The sequence below is a fragment of the Mobula birostris genome, chromosome 6 (assembly GCF_030028105.1).
Source record: "Mobula birostris isolate sMobBir1 chromosome 6, sMobBir1.hap1, whole genome shotgun sequence".
NCBI classification, from domain to species: domain Eukaryota; kingdom Metazoa; phylum Chordata; class Chondrichthyes; order Myliobatiformes; family Myliobatidae; genus Mobula; species Mobula birostris.
Window position 1 is genome coordinate 67,730,262 of NC_092375.1, and position 17,623 is coordinate 67,747,884.

General features: G+C 40.5%; 1 protein-coding gene across 1 annotated transcript in view; it reads right to left on the bottom strand.

The window, feature by feature from the left end:
- LOC140199082 (cilia- and flagella-associated protein 47-like) overlaps window positions 1–17,623 on the bottom strand; it is a 697,686-nt gene that overhangs the window by 87,487 nt on the left and 592,576 nt on the right. The window contains exon 59 of the mRNA XM_072260570.1: window positions 2,390–2,484. Within this exon, the coding sequence (XP_072116671.1) occupies window positions 2,390–2,484 (95 nt within the window). The remainder of the gene's footprint in view (window positions 1–2,389; window positions 2,485–17,623) is intronic.

Below are 17,623 nucleotides of genomic sequence, written 5' to 3' on the forward strand. Positions count from 1 at the left end.
TAGTTCAGCAAACACAGGAATGATGGGATGAGTGACTTGATTCAGAACATACAATTCCTTAAAATATGTCAGTGTTTGACGAGTCTTCATGAGAGACAATTAATTGTTTGTTCTGCCACTCTCCTCTGTTCATATAGAAGTGGTGAATTCTAAGGCAATTGGCTAAGGAATGCCACAAAACTCTTTGAGTTGAGCTGTGGAATTGTTGTATTTGTTACCCTTCAACTGAAGGTAATATTCTTTAGTTTTATTGTTCCAGACAAGGGGAAATATCTTACGAAGGCTTCAATTCAAGGCAATCATTTATTAGAATATTTCTTTACTTCCAAGTGGAATCATCATGTTTTCTAAATGGTTCAACCATCCGACAATTTTTCTAGTTGATTCTTCTTTAAAGTACGTAACAACTAGATCAGCAATAACATCAGGCTATGGGACAGCATGCCTTTATGTTCAAAGCATACTTTGTATACGTCCATTGGCAATGAGTGTTGAAGAAGATCTTATGTAAGTCACCTTTCATATGAAAGCCACCTCAGGTGAATTCAAAAGCTATTGCAAAGAATGAATTCAACGTCACCTTTCTGTTTTAAAGAATCTGTGTATTTCTTTTAAATCAAGAACTGCAAAAACCTTTAATTTTGATGTGTCCTTTTGAGGAATTTATAACTTCTGGCAGTGAATGGTCTTGGTTAGAGGTTTTGAATTAAAAACAACACACGTTAAAACATGTTAGATGTAGATGTGTTTTTATGTATATTAGAAAAAGGTGTTACTTTAAAGATGACGGAGCTGCATCTCCTTTAAGGAAACAAGTCACATGTTTAACCATGGCTACTGTTAAGTTTCAGGCCAATTATCACAAATAAAGTTTCTATTTACTTAATGTTCATTAATGAAAGTGTGGTTATTTCATGAGCACCATTTTGCACTTGAGGTTCAGCTGTTGAACCTTTGGTGTCGACCAATATGATTTGGTTCACAGAAAAATCTAAAGCAATAATTCCTCTTTGTTTGATCTGTCACAATAATTCTGGCAGAAGATTGGGAGAAACAAAGTAAAAGCAGTTTTTGATATCCATTTGCATTAGATAAAAATATTAGGCAGAGGCATGAACTGTATACTTAAATGAGTATACTGTACCTAGTATTACAGATAAAGAAAACTTGGAGAGTTATAGAGTCATACAATTGGGAAACAGGTCCTTTGGCCCAAATGATCTATGCTAACTGACATTCCCATCTAAACCAATCCCATTTGTCCATATTTGACCCAGATCCCGCTAAACCTTTCCCATGTATATGCCTGTCCTTTTAAATGTTGCTAATGTACCTGCATTAACTACTTCCTCTGGCAGCTCATACCCTAATACTGTCCACCCTCTGGGTAAAAAAAGTTGCCTTTAAAGTTCATATTAAATCTCTTCCCTCTCACCTTAAACCTAGGCGCTCTCATTCTTGATTCCCCAACCCTGGGAAAATGTCTGTGTGCATTCACCAAATCTATGCACCTTTACGAGCTCTCCCCTCATTCTCCCATGCTCCACTAAAAAAAAGTCCCAACATGCTTAAACTTTTTCTATAACCCAGTCCCTTGAGTCCTGGCAACATTGCTGTAAATCTCCTCTGCACTCTTGCCAGTTTAATGACCTGTGTATTTTTTTGTGTTTGGGTAAAATCTGTTCTTTAGGTAAAACGCTGCTAATGTTTGCTTGGACAAAAGAGTACATGGCAATATATCACCCACCAATTATGGCGCCATGATAGCGTCGCAGTTAGCACGATACTATCACAGCTTGAGGTGTCGAAGTTCGGAGTTCAATCCCGGCATCCTCTGTAAGGCGTCTGCATGTCCTTCCCGTAGATTGTGTTGATTTTCCCTGGATGCTCTGGTTTCCTCCGACAGTCAAAATTTGTATTGGGTAGGTTAATTAGTTATTGTAAATTGTTCCGTGATTAGGTTAGGGTTAAATCAGGGTTGTCGGAGGTTGCTACTTAGAGAGCCAGAAGGGCCTACTCCATGCTGTATTGCTAAATAAATAAAACATATTCTCCTTCTGGTTAGATTGAAATTAAAGTAATTGTTCATAGAGGGATGTGTACAAATATTACGAATTAGTTATATACCAACAGAGCAATCCTAAACATTGTAGTCAATGCTATTTACTTTATGCTTGTTTTGTTTATAGGTTTACAGTTATTTATGAAATGTATATGCCAAGTAAGGATAAATTTCCATAAAAGTCAGTTTGAATTGTCAATTCAAAATTTGTAAACAGTTTGAACTGCAGTGCTGTGATTTAATAGTTTGAGCTGTGTGCTGCAGTTTAACCAACTTATAAATGATTGATGACATGTCACTGAAAACAAATATCCTTTAGTGACTTACCAGGGGACAGTGTTGCTGTCAATGCTTCAGGGATACCATAAATCGGATACAGCCATCGAATAGCAGAAATTTCACCCCCCTCCGATCTACAAAAGCTGAGGCAGAATAGAATTAATGCCACTTTTACAAAACTTATGGATCTGGATTTAAAAGAATTTAAAGGCTCACTCCTTACCCCCTTAAACCTTACAATCTGTAGTGCCAGCACAATTATGCTACAGTGTAGGGTGGGAGATAATTTTCTCCTTCATCAGCCAGGCACTAATCTGATGGAACATAGCACTTCCTGATGTATAACCTGCCTTATTAGCATCCTATTGAAATTCGACAGCCTGTGTCTTCTCTAAGCATCATCTGTCATTTTTGTCAGATATCAACAGCTCAAATTTTTGTGCACTTTCAGAATCAAACTGATTTACCAGCAAAGATAAAAGGGTTTGATGACACCACTATTATATGAAATGCTATCTGGAAGATGAGAGACAGGTTAATTAGCAAACAGTGCAAAATGAGTCATGGGCCAAGCTGGATCACCATCATGTGAGCAGACAGTTGAGCACAAAGTGTAAAGAGAAACTGGGACTAAATAAATAAGTTCAAGTTCAAGTTTATTGCCATCTCTTGTCAACAGAACAACATTCAGGCCATGATGCACCCATAATACATATATCACACACAGCATACAAAACAAAATATTACCACAAATACTGTAAGTTAATAAAATATAATTCAAAGTGCATGTGGCTTGCAGCACAGGTAGCATTAAACAGTAAACAGCTCAATGTCCCAGTGATGAGATTTCAGTGGTGTCAGAGTATTCGTTAGTCTCACAGCCTGATGGAAGAAGCTGTCATGCAGTCTGGCAGACCTAGTGCTGATGTCCCTGTACCTCCTTCCTGATGATAATGGGTCACAGAAATTGTGATAGGTGGTAGGGATCCTCAACAATGCTTTGGACATTTTGTATACAATGCTCTTGGTAAATGTCACAAATAGTGGGGGAGCAAGACAACGGTCATCCTCTTGGAGATTTTTAATATCCTCTGTAGGGTGTTGCGGTTTGATATCTTACAGCTTCTGTACCACGCAATGATGCAGCCAGACAGGACACTCTTCATGGTGCTCCTATAGAAAGTTGTTAGAATTATTGCATGGAGCCTTGAATGCCTCATTCTCCTCAGAAACTGTAGACACTGTTCCGTCTTCTTGACTAATGAGGAGGTGTTGTGGGATAAGGTAGATTGTCCGTTATATGCACACCAAGCAACTTTGTGCTCTTCCCTTTCTCCACAGCAGAGCCATTGATGTGCAATGGAGAGTGATTGACCTGTGTCTTCCTGAAATTAACAATCATCTCTTTTGTTTTGTCCATGTTGAGACTCTGGTTCTTGTTCTCATACAATTTGGCAAACTTCTTTAGCTTCTCTCAGTATGCCAACTCATCATTATTGCTGATGAGGCCAACCACTGTTGTATCATTAGCAAACTTGATGATACAGTTGGAGCTGGATCTCACAGTGCAGTTGTGAGTCAGCAGTGTGAACAGCAGAGAGTTGAGCACACAGCCCTGGGGGATATCAGTGCTCAGTATGATGGACCTTGAGATACTGCTGCCAACTTAGAATGAGTGGGAATTACATGATGTGTGAAAATTAAAGATAAAAAAAAAACAGTTAGGGTTTCCAGAACAGAGAATGATCTGGGGAGGTGGAATATATAGGTTAAGATGCTGAGGAAAAATGATGGGAAGAGATGGTGAAAGAATGAAGGATTCTGGATGTGTAATATGAAGGTAGATCAGGAGATTTGTAGATGATTTGGGGTATAATAGTTATAAGACAAGAGAGAGACTAGGATACAAATTGTAGAGGTTGAAGATAAGAGTGAGAATGAGAAAATATGCTAGTAATTGCAGCATAAAGTGTTGGGGTGGAGAAGGTGCAACATAATGGGCATAGGGAGCGAGGAATTATGTGAAGGGGAACAAGTAGCTAAATGATTGAGGGTACTCTGGAAATCATTGGGCATTGAAGACGTTCTTCACTTCATGTGTTTTTCTTTGTCCTCTGAGTTGCAATCCTTTCTGGGTGCCATGGTAGCATAGTGGATAGCACGGTACTGTTACAGCTTGGGATGTCGAAGTTCAGAGTTCAATTCCAATGTTATCTGAGAGGAATCTGTGTGTCCTCCCCAAGGGATATATGGGTTCTTTCTAGGTGATAAGGGTTCCTCCCTCAATCCAAAGATGTACCAATTTGTAGGTTAATCGGCCATTGTAAATTGTCCTGTGATAAGGCTAGGGTTAAATCAAGGGTGGCTGGGCAGTGTGGCTCGAAGGGCCGGAAGGGACTATTTCACGCTGTATCTCAGTAAGTAAATAAACAAACAAATAAATAAATAACATAATTCATCTAAGCCTCTGAAAATTTTTCAGTAATCCTGGTTAGATTGTTGCTAATCACAAACTAAATCTGTTCCCATGTGTAATCTGCATTACTCAATGACAAAAGAGGAGAAAGAAAAATTAACGAACTGGTCACTGTAGGAGTTGCACTGGAAGACAATAATTCATTGAATAAAAAAACAGAAATGACAAGAGAAAATAAGAAAACAGAAAATATGACACAAAGCACTGTAATTTGATTAATGAAAAGATAATGGAAATATCAGAATGTAGAAATATATTTTAAAAAATCTATTGTTTGTTAAGGCCAGCTGCAATACAACTTAATTTTAAACACTAGAGATTCTGCAGATGCTGGAGGAACTCACTGCAGAAATTGATAAACTATTAACATTTTGGGCCAAGACTTTTTTTCTGGACTGGAAAGGAAGGGGGAAGGCTCTACAATAAAAAGGTGGTGGGGGGGGAGGGAAGGAGGACCAGCTAGAAGGAAAAAGGTGAATCCAGGTGGGTGGGAAAGGTAAAGGGCTGGAGAATAAGGAATCTGACAAGAGAGTGGACCATTGGAGAAGGGCAAGAAGGAGAGGCACTAGAGGGAGATGATAGAAACCATAGAAACCATAGAAACTACAGCACAGAAACAGGCCCTTTGGCCCTTCTTGGCTGTGCCGAACCATTTTCTGCCTAGTCCTACTGACCTGCACACGGACCATATCCCTCCATACACCTCCCATCCATGTATCTGTCCAATTTATTCTTAAATGTTAAAAAAGAACCCGCATTTACCACCTCGTCTGGCAGCTCATTCCATACTCCCACCACTCTCTGTGTGAAGAAGACCCCCCTAATGTTCCCTTTAAACTTTTCCCCCCTCACCCTTAACCCATGTCCTCTGGTTTTTTTCTCCCCTTGCCTCAGTGGAAAAAGCCTGCTTGCATTCACTCTATCTATACCCATCATAATTTTATATACCTCTATCAAATCTCCCCTCATTCTTCTACGCTCCAGGGAATAAAGTCCTAACCTATTCAACCTTTCTCTGTAACTGAGTTTCTCAAGTCCCGGCAACATCCTTGTAAACCTTCTCTGCACTCTTTCAACCTTATTTATATCCTTCCTGTAATTTGGTGACCAAAACTGAACACAATACTCCAGATTCGGCCTCACCAATGCCTTATACAACCTCATCATAACATTCCAGCTCTTATACTCAATACTTCGATTAATAAAGGCCAATGTACCAAAAATTCTCTTTACGACCCTATCTACCTGTGATGACACTTTTAGGGAATTTTGTATCTATATTCCCAGATCCCTCTGTTCCACTGCACTCCTCAGTGCCTTACCATTAACCCTGTATGTTCTACGTTGGTTTGTCCTTCCAACGTGCAATACCTCACACTTGTCAGTATTAAACTCCATCTGCCATTTTTCAGCCCATTTTTCCAGCTGGTCCAAGTCCCTCTGCAGGCTCTGAAAACCTTCCTCACTGTCTACTACACCTCCAATCTTTGTATCATCAGCAAACTTGCTGATCCAATTTACCACATTATCATCCAGATCATTGATATAGATGACAAATAACAATGGACCCAGCACTGATCCCTGTGGCACACCACTAGTCACAGGCCTCCACTCAGAGAAGCAATCCTCTACCACCACTCTCTGGCTTCTTCCATCGAGCCAATGTCTAATCCAATTTACCACCTCTCCGTGTATACCTAGCGACTGAATTTTCCTAACTAACCTCCCATGCGGGACCTTGTCAAAGGCCTTACTGAAGTCCATGTAGACAATATCCACTGCCTTCCCTTCATCCACTTTCCTGGTAACCTCCTCGAAAAACTCCAACAGATTGGTCGAACATGACCTACCACGCACAAAGCCATGTTGACTCTCCCTAATAAGCCCCTGTCTATCCAAATGCTTGTAGATTCTGTCTCTTAGTACTCCCTCCAATAACTTACCTACTACTGACGTTAAACTCACCGGCCTATAATTTCCCGGATTACTTTTCGATCCTTTTTTAAACAACGGAACAACATGAGCCACTCTCCAATCCTCCGGCACTTCACCCGTAGACAGCGACATTTTAAATATTTCTGCCAGGGCCCCCGCAATTTCAACACTAGTCTCCTTCAAGGTCCGAGGGAACACTCTGTCAGGTCCCGGGGATTTATCCACTTTAATTTTCCTCAAGACAGCAAGCACCTCCTCCTTTTCAATCTGTACAGTTTCCATGGTCTCACTACTTGATTCCCTCAATTCCATAGATTTCATGCCAGCTTCCTTAGTAAATACAGACGCAAAAAACCTATTTAAGATCTCCCCCATTTCCTTTGGTTCCGCACAAAGCCGACCACTCTGATCTTCAAGAGGACCAATTTTATCCCTTACAATCCTTTTGCTCTTAATATACTTGTAAAAGCTCTTTGGATTATCCTTCACTTTGACTGCCAAGGCAACCTCATGTCTTCTTTTTGCCCTCCTGATTTCTTTCTTAAGTATTTTCTTGCACTTCTTATACTCCTCAAGCACCTGATTTACCCCCTGTTTCCTATACATTTCATACAACTCCCTCTTCTTCTTTATCAGAGTTGCAATATCCCTTGAGAACCAAGGTTCCTTATTCCTATTCAATTTGCCTTTAATCCTGACAGGAACATACAAACTCTGCACTCTCAAAATTTCCCCTTTGAAGGCTTCCCACCTACCAATCACATCTTTGCCAGAGAACAACCTGTCCTAATCCACGCTTTTTAGATCCTTTCTCATTTCTTCAAATTTGGCCTTCTTCCAGTTCAGAACCTCAACCCTAGGACCAGATCTATCCTTGTCCATGATCAAATTGAAACTAATGGTGTTATGATCACTGGAACCAAAGTGCTCCCCTACACAGACTTCTGTCACTTGCCCTAATTTGTTTCCTAACAGGAGATCCAATATTGCATCCCCTCTAGTTGGTCCCTCTATATACTGATTTAGAAAACTTTCCTGAACACATTTTACAAACTCTAAACCATCTAGACCCCTAACAGTATGGGAGTCCCAATCAACGTATGGAAAATTAAAATCCCCTACCACCACAACTTTATGTTTCCTGCAGTTGCCTGCTATCTCTCTGCAGATTTGCTCTTCCAAGTCTCGTTGACTATTGGGTGGTCTGTAATACAATCCCACTAATGTGGCCATACCTTTCCTGTTTCTCAGCTCCACCCATAAGGACTCAGTAGACAAGCCCTCTAATCTGTCCTGCCTGATAGGTAGATGAGGAGAGGAGGTAAGAGGCTAAAGTGGGGAATAGAAGAGAGAAGGCGGAGGGAGAATTTACTGGAAGAGAAACTGATGTCCATGCCATCAGGTTGGAGGCTACCTAGACAGAATATAAGGTGTTGCTCCTCCACCCTGAGAGTGGTCTCATTGCGGCAAAAGAAGAGACCGTGGATCGACATGTTGGAGTGGGAATGGGGATAAGAATTAAAATGGTTGTCCACCAGGAAATTCCACTTTTGGCAGATGGAGCTGAGGTGCAATTTAATTCTTATAGACTCTCCTAGTCACTAATAAGATCTTCTGGTCACTAATAAGCTCAAACAAGTAACTGCAATTTGAGTAGATTTTCTCAACTGTGTGTTTGCATTCAAAGGGGCCTACGTAAGAAGTCTCAGACTAGAAAGTGCTTGAATGGATGTTTTTATTGCCACATTTCACTATTTTGAGGAAACTATCCCAACTTGTGGATATCTGTCTGGCAAAGTTTCAGGGTAAATTTAAGCAGTCTTATTATATGATCATCAAATCATTGCCTCCTAAATGTCAATTTACCATAAAATTTGAGTTTTATAGCACTCAGATGGTGGCATATTTTGTAATATTGATTACGTCACGGGACATTTGATACTTTTAAGGGTTTGATTTTCTTTATGGATTAATGCTGCAAAAATGGTGATCTGCAATTTAGTTCCCATCTCTGCCTAATTTTTATGGTTTACTCACCCCTTTTTGAATGTTTCCCCAATCTTTTCTATAACTTTCAGAAAATAATAACCAGGGAATGTATTAGATACTGACTACGATGGTTCTGTTAATATCCGAAGGAAAACTGGATGTAGGGTGAATCTATACCATGAGGTTGTTCAGTTAATGGGAGACAGAATACCAAGTATAAGGCCAGAACAGCAGGTTGTTCATCATCTCCTGCAATCTGACTTTATCTGTTTCTTACAGGGACACACTAGATCTCTCTAAAAACAGCATTCATCATTCTCACACCAGTAAAATATTGTGCTTTTCTATTCCTCCTATAAAAGGGATAACACCTCCGCCACATTCCCTACTTGTACTTTATCTATCCTTTGCCTTCTTATAGAATGCTTAACCCTTTGCAGACTTTTTGTGTCCTCACCACAACTTTTTTAATTGCCAAAATTTGTCTTGGTCCCATCATCCAAATGATTAAGATGAATGGTTGAAGATCAATATATGACACCCCACTAGTTACAGTTTCCAAATGTGAAAATGACCTATTTCCTCTCTGCTTACTGTCACATAACCAATCTTTTATCTCTGAGCAATCAATTCCATGAGCAGTTAATTTGTGGAGTAACCCTTTGTGGTGAACTTGGCAACTTTATTTAATTATCCAAACACACTATCAACTCTTTCTTTATTCCAACCTGTGATTTGCAGTCTCAATCAATACAAATAAACGCATCAATTATTCTTTGTAAACCAACTTTCACTCTAACTAAATATATAAGAATTTTCAGAATGTCACTACACTGCTGCCTCAGTCAAGAATTTCAAAATTTCCAAGTAGTTGATGTAAGGATAACTAGCAACAATACCCTGCATTTTCACTTCTTGTGAAGTGCTGTTCCATTTGAATCTGGAAAGGTCCCTGGAGTTTTCCAGTCTACTGTGACCTTTGCAGAATCAAATGTGTATTTTGAAAGGTCACACATTATGCATCTCTGCAGCCAGTTCTTTGAAATCACGGAGATACGGGCAGCGGATTGTCAGTCTTTAATCCCTTTAATCCTGCCTGTCCTGTTATGTACTTCCAGCATTTTCTCTTTTTTATTTTCATTCCATTAGATTGCCAGTACCGTTCTGTCTGGTGGTAATGTTAACTTTAAATTTTCCCCTCACTTTTGCCCCATTATTTCCTCATATTTTTAGTACACTTTGCTTTTGCTTTCTTCCTCTTTATAAACTACAAAATATTGTTTTACTGTCTATGACATGTTCTTTTATCCCATTATTAATTCCCATTTTCACTTCCAAGTAATCAGATTTTAATTTTGCTATTTTCTTTCTGGTTTAACCATTGCAAGTTTTTCTGATTTATATCTATATCCTCTGCTAGTTTAACTATGTGCTACTGTAACCTTCTTATCCAAAATTTTCTTCAGCCTACTTACCCTTGATAGCGATATACAGTGGATTCCAGGTAACTGGGATACATAGGGAACAATATATTTTGGCCCAATTAGCCAGTTTCGTGGAAATAGTTTCAAAGGTATAAAAAAGACAAACTACCATTTAACTGAGTAACAAATCATGTATTAAGATGAAATACAGCACAAATTAGAATACTACCAAAACTACTACAGTACTATAAAACTGTGTATTAGTTCCTAATAGTTACTGACTGAGGAATTAATCCATGTTCTTTTGATTGACTGAAAATGAACAAAATCATTGTATACACTTAGTGCAGTGTCTCAAACAATGCTTTTGATGATTGTTTTCTGCAGGTCATTTTTATTGTAACATTCAAGGTTATTGCCGATACCTACAAATTCTTCCTATTTCCTAATCTGCTGAAGTAATGAAATTGTTTCATTTTCACTTGTGGCCGTTTCTGGCATCTGCAAGCCTGAATGCTTGAAACCACAGTGAGAAGAACAGTTCTAAATTGTCTTACTGTTTATTTCTTGCCAACTATTAGTGTCAAAAATCACTGTTTTTTGAACACAAAACATACAATTAACGCTATATTCTCTCTAAGTGCAGTGTAGTGTCTAATGACCACACAATATGCACACACCTGACACTAGATAGAAATTGTTTGGCAACGGTCTCCTGCCCCAATCAAACAATATAGTGCCCCAAATAAGTGAAGGGAATCCCAGAATTTTTCTTGATTAATATTTGCTTTTCAAGAGTTGTACCAAATCAGCGGCTGCCCCAATTAACCCATGGCTCAATTAACCAAAATCTACTGTAATTGTCTTTATTAGCACATGCTTAATACCAGACTTCAGATTGCTACTATGTGTAAAGCTAATCAACAATTCATTATCTTTCCCTTGCTCATCAATGTAGCAATTCCTCAATCAGGTTGCTGTTTATTGATTACAGCTTAGGGCTCAACACCATTATACCCTCAGTATTCAGCAACAAGCTCCAAAAACTGGGCCTCTGCAAATGGACTTTGACTTCCTCATTGGAAGACCACAGTCAGTGTGGACCAGAAATAACATCTCCTCCTCACTGACAATCAACATGGGAATACCTCGAGGATATGTGCTTTACTCATTCCTCCATTCTCTCTACACACACGACTGTGTAGCTAGGCACAGCTTGAACACCATCTATAAATTTGTCAATGACACTATTGGCAGAATTTCAGATGGTGACGAGGAGGCATACAGGAGCATGATAGATCAGCTGGTTGAATGGGGTCACAACAACAACCTCGCACTCAACATCAGTAAGAACAAGAAATTATTTATGGACTTCAGGAAAGAAGATATCAGCAGTATACCGGACACTCAAGGGTGTCAGGGAAGAGAAGTGTGCACAGTCACAATTATGACAGAGAAAGTACTCAGGAAGCTGAATAGTCTAAGGGTAGATAAATCTCCCGGACCAGATGGAATGCACCCTCATATTCTGAACGAAGTAGTTGTGGAGATTGCGGAGGCATTAGCAATGATCTTTCAAAAGTCGATCGATTCTGGCACAGTTCCGGAGGACTGGAAGATTGAAAATGTCACTCCGCTATTTAAGAAGGAGGCAAGGAAACAAAAAGGAAATTATAGACCGGTTAGCTTGACATCAGTGGTTGGGAAGTTGTTGGAGTCGATTGTCAAGGATGAGGTTACAGAGTACCTGGAGGCATATGACAAGATAGGCAGAACTCAGCATGGTTTCCTTAAAGGAAAATCCTGCCTGACAAACCTATTGCAATTTTTTGAGAAAATTACAAGTGGGCTAGACAAGGGAGATGCAGTGGATGTTGCATATTTGGATTTCCAGAAGGCCTTTGACAAGGTGCCACACGTGAGGCTGCTCAACAAGATAACAGCCCATGGAATTACGGGAAAGTTACATATGTGGATAGAGCGTTGGCTGATTGGCAGGAAACAGAGAGTGGGAATAAAGGGATCCTATCCTGGTTGGCTGCCGGTTACCAGTGGTGTTCCACAGGGGTCCGTGTTGGGGCTGCTTCTTTTTACATTGTACATCAACGAATTGGATTATGGAATAGATGGCTTTGTGGCTAAGTTTACTGATGATACAAAGATAGGTGGAGGGGCCGGTAGTGCTGAGGAAACAGAGGATCTGCAGAGAGATGTGGATAGATTGGAAGAATGGGCAAAGAAGTGGCAAATGAAGTACAATGTTGGAAAGTGTATGGTTATGCACTTTGGCAGAAGAAATAAACAGGCAGACTGTTATTTAAATGGGGAGAGAATTCAAAGTTCTGAAATGCAACGGGACTTGGGAGTCCTCGTGCAGGATACCTTTAAGGTTAACCTCCAGGTTGAGTCGGTGGTGAAGAAGGTGAATGCAATGTTGGCATTCATTTCTAGAGGAATAGAGTAGGAGCAGGGATGTGATGTTAAGGCTCTATAAGGCACTGGTAAGACCTCACTTGGAGTACTGTGGGCAGTTTTGGGCTCCTTATTCAAGAAAGGATGTGCTGACGTTGGAGAGGGTTCAGACAAGAGTCACGAGAATGATTCTGGGAATGAGAGGGTTAACATATGAGGAACATTTGTCCGCTCTTGGACTGTATTCCTTGGAGTTTAGAAGAATGAGGGGAGACCTCATAGAAACATTTCGAATGTTGAAAGGCATGGACAGAGTGGATGTGGCAAAATTGTTTCCCATGGTGGGGGAGTTTAGTACGAGAGGGCATGACTTAAGGATTGAAGGGCGCCCATTCAGAACAGAGATGCAAATAATTTTTTTTAGCCAGAAGGTGGTGAATCTGTGGAATTGGGCAGCAGTGGAGGCCAAGTCTTTGGGTGTATTTAAGGCAGAGATTGATAGGTATCTGAGTAGCCAGGGCATCAAGAGTTAGGGTGAGAAGGCGGGGGAGTGGGACTAAATGGGAGAATGGATCAGCTCATGATAAAATGGTGGAGCAGACTCTTTGGGCCGAATGGCAGACTTCTGGCTCCTTTGTCTTGTGGTCTTATGGATATCCATCCTGGGCCCAATATATTGATGCAATTACAAAGAAGACACGACTGTGGCTATATTTCATTTCGCGTTTGAGGAGATTTGCTATGTCACCTGTGACGCCAAACCAAGTTATCAGACGATTGATGCTAATGAGAAAGATAAGGGAGACAATGGAAAAACGTTCAAAATGTTAATGAGAGAGGAGAGAGAGATTAATGGAAAGAAACACAATTCAGAATATTGACAGACCGGTTGCTTTGAACCCGAACTGTTTGAATTTTGATGGACAGGCGATACCCCAGCAGGAGGATAAAAAGAGCAGGTTCGCTAAGGCACGGGACACACCACGAGATCACGAGATAACGAGACCCTGGAAGAGCGGTGTGCCCCCACAAGTTGGTGAGAGTTTGGAGGTCTGGTTCGCGGGAACCGACCATAGACTCACAGGGTGTAAAGGTATGATCGGTGGGAACCTGGTGTGTGTGTGTGCGCCCTTGCCTGGGTGCCGGATTCACGGCGGAAGAACGGTTGTATCCGGAACGGAGGGGTCACAGCGGGATAGAAGACATAAAAGGGTCCGCCCGAAACTAACTGCGAAGAACATCAAAGGTCTGCCTGAACAAACTGCACCCCCCTTCTCTCTCTCTCTCTCTCTAATGGTACAACAGCAATTACTGCGAACTGTACGAAGCTGAACTGAACTCTGCGTCACTTAAGACTGATCATTTTACCCCTAGACTGCGATAGAGCTTGGTTGATTCCTATTACCCTAGTTCTGTGTACACGTGTGTATTATCATTGCTAACCTGTTGCATTTATATCCTTACGATTAGAGTACAGTGTTACTTATTTCTTTAATAAAACTTTATTAGTTCCTAGTAATCCAGACTCCAACGAGTGGTCCATTTCTGCTGGTTTGGCAACCCAGTTACGGGGTATGTAACACACCAAAGATTCTTGCAAATTTCTACAGATGCAATGTGGAGTGCAAAGCGCAGAATCAAATATCACTGTAATGTTCTAGTATCAATTGTTTGGCGACAATAAAGTAAAGCCAGTTTCAGAGAGCTATTGACTTGGTATGGGGATATCCAAAAAGAAGGAGAATCCTATCTGCAGGTTGAAAATAAACAGGGAAGACATAAAACAAGTACAGAACTTTTGCTACTTAGGAAGCTGGTGACATCAGATGGCAGGTGCGACATGGACATCAAAAGAAGAATAGGGATGGCAAAAGACACCTTTACGAGAATGAAGAGTAAACTGACCAACACTAAACTAGGCATGACAACCCACCTCAGAGTGCTGAAATGTTACGTTTATCCAGTTATGTTATATGGATCAGAATGTTGGACAATATCTAGTAACATGAGGAAATGAATTGAAGCAGCAGAGATGTGGTTTTTGAGGAGGGTGCAAAGAATATCATGGAAAAAACAAACATCTAACGAGGATGTCATGAACAGAGCAAATACAAAAAGAGAAATAATGTATGAGATCATGAAAAGGCAACGTAACTTCATTGGACATGTGATTAGGAAAGATCAGTTAGAATGCACGGTGACTATGGGAAAGATTGAAAGGAAGAAAACAAAAGGAAGGCAAAGATAAATGATGACGGAGACAGCAGCCAAAGAACTGGAAATGAATAGCAATGAATTGATCCACTTGACCCGAAACAAGAGTGTGTGGGCCATGGCAGTCAAAGCTCAAACTGGGCATGGCACCTGATGATGATGATGATTGACTTGGACCCCAAGATCCTTCTATGCAACAACACCATTATGGGTCTTGCCAAATACAAAACATTTGGCTGGGTTGAATTCCATTTGTCATTTTTACCCCTAAATCTTCAATTCATCTATATCCTGCTGTATTCTTTGGCAGCCTTCTATACTATCAAAAACACCAGCTTACTAACCCAACTACGTTTTCATCCAGGTTATTATACATATCATAATCAGCAGAAGTCCTAGTACAGGTCCCTGTGGAACACCACGAGGAACATAAGCTTGAATAAGCACAAAATAAGCATCATCAGCCACTACTTTCTGTTTTCTAATCAAGGTTTTTGGTCAATGAGTGAAGGGCAGCAGTTAGAGAGTAAGGAAATAGACAAAAGAACCTAGAACCTAGAATAGTACAGCACAAGAATAGGCCATTCAGCCAACAAATACACTCAAAAATTTCTATCGATGTACCGTGGAGGGCATTCTGACAGGCTGCATCACTGTCTGGTATGGAGGGTTACTGCACAGGACTGAAAGAAGCTGCAGAGGGTTGTAAATCTATTCAGCTCCATCTTGGGTACTAGCCTACAAAGTACCCAGGACATCTTCAGGGAGCGGTGTCTCAGAAAGGCAGCGTCCATTATTAAGGACCTCCAACATGCAGGGCATGCCCTTTTCTCACTGTTACCATGAGGTAGGAGGTACAGAAGCCTGAAGGCACACACTCAGCAATTCAGGAACAGCTTCTTCCCCTCTGCCATCTGATTCCTAAATGGACATTGAACCCTTGGACACTACCTCACTTTTTTTAATATCGTGTATTTCTGTTTTTTGCACGATTTTTATTCTATTCAATATATATACTGTAACTTAGTTACTTATAATCTTATTTATTTATTTATGTTTGTTTGTTTTCTATATTACTATATTATGTATTGCATTGAACTGCTGCTGCTAAGTTAACAAATTTCTCATCACGTACCAGTGGTAATAAACCATATTTTGATTCTGATGTTGTGCCAAAATGTTTCAACTAGTAATTAAATGCCGAAACAAGATTCATATTGCTTAATTCTCTACACATTTGTGTGCCTATCTAGGAGACTCTTAAATGCCTCTGTCATATTTTCCTCCACCACAAACCCTAACAACACATTCCAGGTACCCACCTCTCTGTGTAAAAAAAAATCATGCGCTCTGTTGAACTTACCCCCCTCCCCCACCTTAAATGCATGCCCTCTCATATTAGACATTTCAGCCTTAGGAAAAGGATACTAGCTTCTTACTCCATCTATGCTTGTCATAATCTTGTAAACTTTTATCAGGTCACCCCCTTATCCTCTGCTGCGCGGGAGAAAACAACCTAAATTTGTCTAACCTCTCCTTGTATTACATGCCTGCTAACCCAGGCAGCATCCCGGTAAACTTCACAATCTCTCCAAATCCTCCACATCATTCCTATAATGGGGCAACCAGAATTGAATGTAATACTCCAGATAGAGGGAGGGAGGGAACATCGACTCAGACCATGAAAGGCTTGTGTCGGGCATTTTCATGCCTTACAAGGCGCAGATTGGAAGTCTGTGTGGGGTGCCACTCCTCGCACAGACTAGAGCAATGTGTGATTAAGTGCCTTGCTCAAGGGCACAAACACACTGCCACAGCTGAGGCTCGAACTAGCGACCTTGAGATAACTAGATGAACGCCTTAACCACTTGGCCACGTGCCCAGATAGAGCCAGAGTTTAATAAAGCTGCAACATAACTTCCCAACTTTTGAGCATGACATTTGGCTTCTTTACTACCCTGTCAACCTCCGCAGCTAGCTTCAGAAACCTATTCCCAAAATGCAAAACCTCACATTTGGCTGGATTAAACTCCACCTGCTATTTCTCTGCATACATCTTCAATTGATCTATTTCCTGTTGTATCCTTTGCCAGTCTTCTATACTACCCTCAACACCACTGATCTTTATATCATCTACAAGCTTACGAGCCCATCCGTCTATAATTTTATGCAGATCATTTATACACATCATATTCAACAAAGCTCCTAGTACTAATCCCTGTACAGCACCACTAGGTACAGACCTCCAGCCAGCAACCAGTACCTTCTGTCTTCTATGAGTGAATCCAAATGGCTAGGTCACAATGGATCCCATGGATCTTATTCTTCTGGATGAGCCTACCATGAGGGACATTGTCAAATGCATTACTAAAATCAATGTAGTTAACATCCACAGCTCTACCTTCATCAATTATCATTGTCAACTCCTTGAAAAACTCAAGCAAGGAAAACATAATTTGCCCCACACTAAGCCATGTTGACTTTCCCTTGTTAGGCCACGATTCCTTTAACCTAGACAAAATAGTCTAAGAATTACAATATGCAGAGCAGGCTGGATATGTCCTCCATTTCCAAAGAGAAGAAAAAAATCAACAAACTCAGCTAATATCATAGATAGATGATCAATACAGATTGAGAAATGAAATTACCTGAAGCTGCAGAATTCAGTATCAAGTTCAGGAGGCTGGAAAGTGCTCATACAGAAGATGAGGGGCAGTTCCTCAAGCTTTATTGGGCCTCACTGTTACAGTACAGGGGGTCACAAACTACAAAGTCAGAATGTGGGAAGGATGGGAAATTGAAGTGGTAGGCAATGGGAAGCTTGGGGTCACC